A 7937-nucleotide genomic window follows, 5' to 3' on the forward strand; every position below is an offset into this window, starting at 1 on the left:
TTTAAGCGTCGGCTCTATCCCGTCGGATTCGTCCCGCTTCGGTCGCTCCAACTGAGGCGCTCAAACGGACTTCCGGGACGGGACAGCTCCGCTATTCATCAAGTCTGGAGTGAGGTAGGTGGTGATTCCAAAAGTCAGTTTGTAGAAAAAGATGCAGCTTCTTCCTTTAATTTCACGCAGGACTGTTACGTGTCAGTCTGGCCGCTACCTGGCTCCTCCCCGCCTGCTGTTAGCATCCGAGGCGGAGCTACTTCTTGGGCCCGCTGCTCCGGGCGGAGGGATTTCCGGCGAGAAGAGCAGAATAACGGTAAGGTGACGGTTTACGCTCCAGGTGGTGATCCGCCCCCTGAATCGATGAATGGATGTATTAAACAAGTTCCGTCCCCCTTTATGAACTTTTGTCTTTTAATCTAGCCTAAACTGAAATTAACAACACATGATTCTTTTATTTTATAATTTTAAAGTTTAATCTGCAATGTACGCTTATAAGTGCAAAAAATAACTTTTATCACCCAACTTGTATGAACAAAATATATTTGACTTATTAACTAATTTGAAATCTATACATGAAGTTAAAAAATAATATGCAACGTCTGCAAATAATCAAAACATGAAGTAGATCAAACTAAACATTTTGGAATACAGTACTGTATTATTGTTGATTTTATGCATTATCTGTTGCATGTCTTTACATTAAGTTTACATTAATTTTCTTCATAATGTAGTATTTTACACCTCCCAGTTCTCTCTGGTTTTACTTCTCTAAATAACCACAGCGGTTATGTTTCTGTATGACTAAGCATTTGCTACAAGTATTTCAAATAAGACGACGTAGCAGCATTTCAGAAGAACTGAGAACACAGATTGGTTTGCTTTTGTGGAATTAGTGAATCAGTTATTATTTCTCATTTATATACATGTTAATATTAGATTTTATCTTTACCGCTGAAGTTTTTTTTTTAATGATTTCGGTTATTATGTTTACTAAGCTTAAACATAAGGATTTATTTTTGCGAGAATGAATGTTTACAGTGTATCTTTTCAAATCCGTTTGAACAATTTGCAGCTTTACCTAAAAACATGAGAGGATTTTAATAAGTAAACACAAAGTTGCCGTAGTAAATACCACTCCAGACTCTTTTATCCACTGCCACTAAGTCGAAGCTGTAATAACACCTCAATAAATGCTGAACGCTGACAGGGATTATTACTGTGTGCTGTCGTCATAAACCTTAACACAATCCTCCAATCCTCTTCAATTGTGATGCATAGCCCATAATAAAACTCTTCGTTCTGTTTTTCATTTTTTGTGGCTTATATATACATGTCTAATCCATTGTATCCTGTATTTAAAAATATGTTTGTAATTTACAACATAATTCATTCTCCTTTTAGCTTCACCATATTTTAAGGATCTAGCCCTAAAGGCAACAAACAGTGTGCTAAGCAACAGTTGTTATTGTCTCACTTCTTTGGGATTGATTTGAGAAACATAATGTGGTGTGGATGCTGCAGGCTTCATTACTTTGCTGAAATTTTCTGAGACTGAGTTCTTACATCTAAATAGAACATTAGCTAAATGCTAAAATAAATTGTAAATGAAAGTCAAAAGTGGCACATTGCTAGTTAAAAGTTAAATGAAGCAAAATGTCAACTACAAACTAAATGCATGGCAAAAGATCAGCTAAAGGCTACAAGTAGCAGAATGCTAGTTAAAATTTGTTGCACTGTGCACGACAAGAACCTTTTTTTATTATTTATTTTTGAAAGCTGATAGAAGAATGGTTGCTCAAAGCTAAAATTACCATAAAAAGACCAAATCTGTGTGATTTGCAGAAGATTTAAAGAGAACAAGCAAATTTAAACAACCTGTATGCATTTTTATGAGGGAAATATTTGTTTTAAAAAGTAAATAAATAAAAATTTCAAGTATGAAAGTCACAAAAATCCTAATTCGTAGGACCCATTTCCTGATTTAGCTTAGTGTTTTGCTGAAGGAATGACTAAAACGGCACAAATTATGCAGAACAATTTAATGTCCATAAAACATACAGGAAAACAAAAGTGTAAATGTCAAATCAGCTTTCACACAATGAGCCAATCTGAAAGTTGACAATCAGTTAAGTCTCAGAAGTTTTAGTGTGCAGCTGTCCCCGTGGGTATATTTCTGATGATTAGCTTTCAGCTCATCCACCTGGTTCGGCCACTTTTCTGTGTGGCCTCTGTGCTTCTCACCCAGGTGTCAGAGGCAGTATGCTTTGTGTTCTGTTCAGTCGACCCTTCAGCTGCATCCCTTTAACTCCTCTTTCACCCACATTTCATACTGAGATGAGACCCCGTAGAGCACCCCCTCCTCCTCCCAACCCATCACTGAGCTGCGTTGAGTGCAGAACAAGAACAATCCTCATCGTTAAGTTTCAGGTTGGATTACTTCTTTTTATGGCCTCTTTGTAAAAGAATAAAGAGTGTTCTGGCTCTTTAAACAAGTTCAAAAGCATGACGTGCTTCAGTATTGTTTCTGTTGTGGTTGGATTGTGAAAGGTGAGAAAGCCCTGAAATTATTTTCTCTGCACACAATCATCTTGAGAAGTCACCGTGTGCATGCGGTGTTTAAGTGTTTTTATTAATAAACAAATACCTGTAGAAATACACATTATAAATAAAGGATCATTTGTCTTTGTTAAGACAAGTTTGTTTGAGTTACACAGGTTTATTCACTTCACGTTACAACAAAAGATTCTCTCTTCCATGCTCTATAGACAAATATACAGTTAGGTCTTTTAGGGTGCAAGTGCAGTTTCACTTTATGTGCAATATTTTAATTAAAAACGTAGAGTGAATCCCTGTTTTATTGTGCCATCTGCTGGTAAAAAATATCTCTTGCATATTAATTTGAATTTATATCCACAGGGCATTCTGCACACTGACAAGGTAATGCTGCTTTAAACCCACACACAGGGCTCCATGCAGAGTTTAAATATCTCTGCATAAAGCTTTCACACAGATTTTTTGGGATTGGTTCATGTAAAACAGTTTCTAGAACATATCAGTCCAACAACTTGAATGAGTGATGATCATCTCACTGGCATTTCCATATGATAACCTGCAGAGGCATATAAACTTGGAAGTGTCAGACACAATTTAGCTTCATAATAAGCCACCATTTGTAGTGTCTCTTTACAAAAACAACATTTATACATCCTGAAAATTGTTTAACTGGGCATTAGGGTTAATGCAGCAATGATAAACACAAATGTGAACCAGCTATTTTATTTATATTTGCTATATTTAACATTGTTTTTTTTTTTTAAACATTACACCACACCTTTACAGGTTTTTAAATCATATTACCACCTGGATTGGTCAGGTTTGTATTAAATAAAACGGTATATGTATTGTTTATGTATGTTAAAATGGTAAATATCAGCCAGTTACAGTCAATCCTTAACAAAAATCTTTCCAAAAGAACACAACCTGTTTCATGAAATAAAACTTTGAAGAAATGCATCACCCACTGGCTTGTATGCCAGTTTTAAAGATTTTACACAATCTGTTAGTGCTTAAAGTATATGACAGGAACAGCTTCCAGCTGCAAGCACATCAAATTTGATCATTTTATCTGTAAAAATTGTAGAATTTAGCACGTGTTTACAAAGGTTGAGTTGATCAAATCGTTCAAATCTTTTTTTTTTTTTTGGTTCACGCGATATTTTGCTAACAGTCTAACTTCTGACATAAACTTTGCACGTGTAGCGTTTAAAGTACGACGGTATGACTCTAGCTACAGCCACGACAAATATTAGCATATTAGCTGGGTTTGACTTCATACATTTTAATATATTTATTTATTTTTATAATTTTTTTATTGTTTGTTTATTTATTTAAAACAAACAAACAAAAAACAATGCTGAATTTGTAAATTGTAAAGTTGAATAGAAAAAAAAAAGTTTGCCGCTGAAAAATGTAAACCCATATCTCCCACGTTTTTCTGCTGTCATTGAATGCATCATTTTAGGTGTCCGGTCAGCTGCCTGAAAAAAAATTACTGGGAACGTTCCAACCAACGGTACATCTCGTGCCCTTCGGTGCCGAACCTACTTTTCATTTGTCAAGTTTTTCAGAGCGTGTGTTGAGTTTTAATTCTTGTTACCGGCTAAATTCCTTCAGCAATCTTATCTTTGTTGGGTGTTTTTTTAATGCGAACTGCGGTTATGGAGTGCCGAGTGCTGTCCATTCAGAGTCACGTTGTCAGGGGATACGTGGGGAACAAGTCGGCAACATTTCCCCTGCAGGTGAGTACATCCTGTCTTCTGGTCGCTGCTCAGAGGCTCAGTTCTGTCCAGTAATGACGGAGACAAACGGTGAGAAGTTCGTCTTTGAAAGCGACTTCCTATTTTTTTTTAATGATTTGTTTCGCTTGTTACATCACCAACTAATTTCTGCTGTGACTGAACAACCAGGCCATTCATTCTCGTGTTACAGTTCAACCAGCAGATTTAATATGTAAATCCAAAACAAACCTGCTTTAATATATCACTAATGACGTGGTACAACATTGTGTGGGTGCTCTCATCACTGGTTGTTTGCACATGTGAAGACATGTCAATGTTTAGGTGCTGAAATGGTTTTTATTTACAAATAAAATGTGTCTATCTCAGGGCTATTCAACTGGTGGCCCGCGGGCCATTTCCGGCCCGCGGGTGACTTCAATCCGGCCCACCAATGACGTCAATAAATATTTTATTTTATTTTTTGGGTTTGGGTTTCTGTTTATGGCATTTATGATTCAGTGCAATATAATAAACAACTTTAAAAGGTAACATCATATTGTAATACTTGGTTTATTTACAGAATTGCTTTAACCGCTGGATGTCGGGCCCCTGAGCTGCTGGCTTTTAGAAACTGTGGGCCCCGGAGCAGTTTTGATAGCTGAAGACCCTCTTCACTGATTAAAAATTAATCAATAAAATCAGTGTGTCTGGGTGTTTACTACACATTCAGATTATGTACGTTATGTACTGTGATTTTAGTTAGTCGTTGTAATTTAAGGTTAACGTAAACATGCATGAGTTTTCTCAAAGAAATTACTGCACTGTTTATCATTTCAGATTACAGAAATTAATATCTTGAATACAGTATTCAGAAATATTTTTATTAAAGTGCTTAGCAAAAGTCTTTTTCATTCAAATTAGCCTGGATTGACTCAGTTTTTCCAAGAGGTTTTTTTTTTATATTAAAATATGAACTTTTTCAGTCATCTTTATATTAACTTACATGCCTGACAAATTTCAAGGATGGTTTTGATTATTATGCTTAACCACACTGACACGTTTGTGCATAAAATATAACTCATTCAAAACACAAACAAGTGGTCTCTCTACACACAAAAAAAAAAAACAATTCAGAACCAACTTTAAATTTTAATAAATTAAATCAGTTATATATTTAGGTGCTTACTAGCAGCCTGCCTTGTTGTTCTTTGAATTGTCTCCGGAAAACATATTTTCACTAGAAGTGTAATCTGTGTTTTTAAATGTCTGGTAGAATTGGAGAATTAACAGAAGCTGACAGACCTGAACAGTATGTGAATGTGACATTCTTAATAATTGTTTTTAATTCTATTATTCCTGCGTTGCTCCTTGCCTTGTTTTAGGATGAAGGCTCCTTGCTGGTATGAAAATAAATTTTTTGACCCTTACGCGCTGCTCCCACGGCGCAGTGAAACGTTTAAAAGCTTGTTCAGATCTGGTTCTGTAGAGGAGTTATTGTTCTCTATTTTCACAGCTGCTTCATTCCTGTTTTTCCAGGTGCTGGGCTTTGAAGTGGACTCCATCAACTCTGTGCAGTTTTCCAACCACACAGGTTGGTGCATTTTTTTTTTAGCTTTTTATTGTTTTCACAAAGTAGTTTGGCTAGTTGTCTATCTAAAACGTTCCGTGTCTAACATTTAGGGCAACTGTTGACTGAAATACAACACTATGTTCACAGCTGTGTGTGACATACGCTTCGCTCCAGGTGTTAAAACAAAAGTACAACTCATAGTTTTATGGAGTTTTATAAATAATCTGTTGTTAGTTTGGCCTTTAAATTACTAAACACTTAAAGTTGTAGAAAACAGATTAAGAAGCAGGCACTGTGTGGCTTTTAAAGGCACAGATCATAAAGTGTGAACTGTTGGACTGGTATGTGTCTGGACTTGGGACATAAGTCCAATAAGACAAAAAGGAAGGGATCACTTGAATTTGCTCCGAACATTTGTGTTCCTGAGTGTTGACAAATTATCCCGTGAACTGTCACATATTTGAGGGTTTAGCTAATTGAAGATGGCTGCTGTAGCTAATCACCTTAGTATACACAAAATGTGTATATTCTTTTTATTTTTTACAGATATAGAGCTAAAATTGTGTGCGTTAGTAGCTGAGAGTCATACGTACCATATAGTCTGAGTTCTAACTCATTGTATGATATCTTTAAAACGTGGGCAATCTGCATGTCTTTAAGAAATGCTACTTTTATTTAAAAAAGTTAAATCAATTCTACCTGGATTATTGAGCATGCATCAGGCTACTTTTATTTGTTTAAATTATTGAACACGTGAGGTGTGCTTTATCAAGGATTCATGGTAAGAGTTGTGTCCAATAGTCATTTCATTTTATTGGTGACAATGTGGCCCCAAATAGAACTGCTCCTTTTGTTATTTATTTATTCTTTAAGGGAGTCATTGTCAATTTCATAAGCGTCCTCTAATTCTACAATTTTTTTTTGTCTTTTGGCTCCACGTAAGGCAGATCAGTGCATTCTTTATTTACTTGTTGAAAGTCTAATTTAAACAAGCAGCTTGAATTGAACGTTTGTGAGAACAGGCATTTTAACAATGTTTCTGTCAATATTCTTTGACTGAAAACCTTTTTCTTTGTATTCTAACAAGGTTGAGTCAAGTCCTCTGGACCAATTATTCTTTGTTGAAACGTTTAGTTTTTTTTAAGATAAGAGGATAAATAAGGAGGAGAGTAAAGGAAGTCATCTTTGTGAAGAGAACCTGTCCTTCATTAAACAGGGGCAAAGGTTTCTGTGTCCAACTGTCCCCCTCTTATAATCTTGTTATTGCAAGTTTCACTTAGCCTCCTGTGAATAGCAAGCAGCCATCAAGGCACTAACGATCAGTCGTTAGGCTGATAGTCCTCCTTTGTACATGTGAACAACTACGTTTCTGTTTTGGAGTAGGCGGGGGGGGGGGGGGGGGTCAGTTTTGTTCGGTGTTTCCTCCGACTGATGAAGCCTTCTGGATGGAGAGCGAAACGTCACAGACAAAAAAAAAGCAACCATCCAGATGACCTGACTGAACTATGTTGGATTTTATACCTGGATTATTGAGCATGGACCTTGTTCATGTAAACAACTAGTTTTGGCTGTCGTCAGCAAACTGGTTACTGCTTGTAAGACTGTTTACTTGCAGCTCCTCAGACTGAAGAAGTCTTTTTGGATGAAAGCCGAAACGTTTCAACAAAGAACAATCCATCCAGAGGACCTGACTCAATCTTGTTCAATTTATCTACTGGGATTATTGAGCATGAATCAGGATTTTTTTTCAATTTGTATTATTGATTTATATGTTTGGTTATCAATCTCCTAAACAGGCCTGTCACGATAACAAATTCTGCTTGGCGATTAATTGTCTCGGAAATTATTGTGATAAACGATTAATGTTTGAAATTTGACAATAATTAGTAATTATTGTCAAATTTAAGAAGAAATGTTGGTTAATTTGTTTTGAGTTTAGTACCTTTTTGGACCACCGGGTGGCAGTATAGACTGTTTGAACTGAAGGATGGATAGCGAGGGAGCGAGCAGCATGTCTCTTTAAGAAAAATGGGAGGCAGGCCCCTTGACGTGACATGGGCTGTCTCATTAATTTTTTTCGGTTCTCAAAATGGCGG

General features: G+C 36.3%; 1 protein-coding gene across 1 annotated transcript in view; it reads left to right on the forward strand.

Annotated features, from left to right (window-relative positions):
- Nucleotides 1–4032: 4032 nt before the first annotated feature.
- The window catches only part of LOC119419057 (pyridoxal kinase), a 12509-nt gene continuing 8604 nt past the window's right edge, over nt 4033–7937 (forward strand). The window contains exons 1-2 of the mRNA XM_037686357.1: nt 4033–4292; nt 5808–5862. Coding sequence (XP_037542285.1) covers nt 4197–4292; nt 5808–5862 — 151 coding nt within the window. The 5' untranslated portion in view covers nt 4033–4196. The remainder of the gene's footprint in view (nt 4293–5807; nt 5863–7937) is intronic.

This window comes from Nematolebias whitei, chromosome 13, assembly GCF_014905685.2.
Source record: "Nematolebias whitei isolate Nwh7 chromosome 13, NemWhi1, whole genome shotgun sequence".
In the NCBI taxonomy this organism is placed as follows: domain Eukaryota; kingdom Metazoa; phylum Chordata; class Actinopteri; order Cyprinodontiformes; family Rivulidae; genus Nematolebias; species Nematolebias whitei.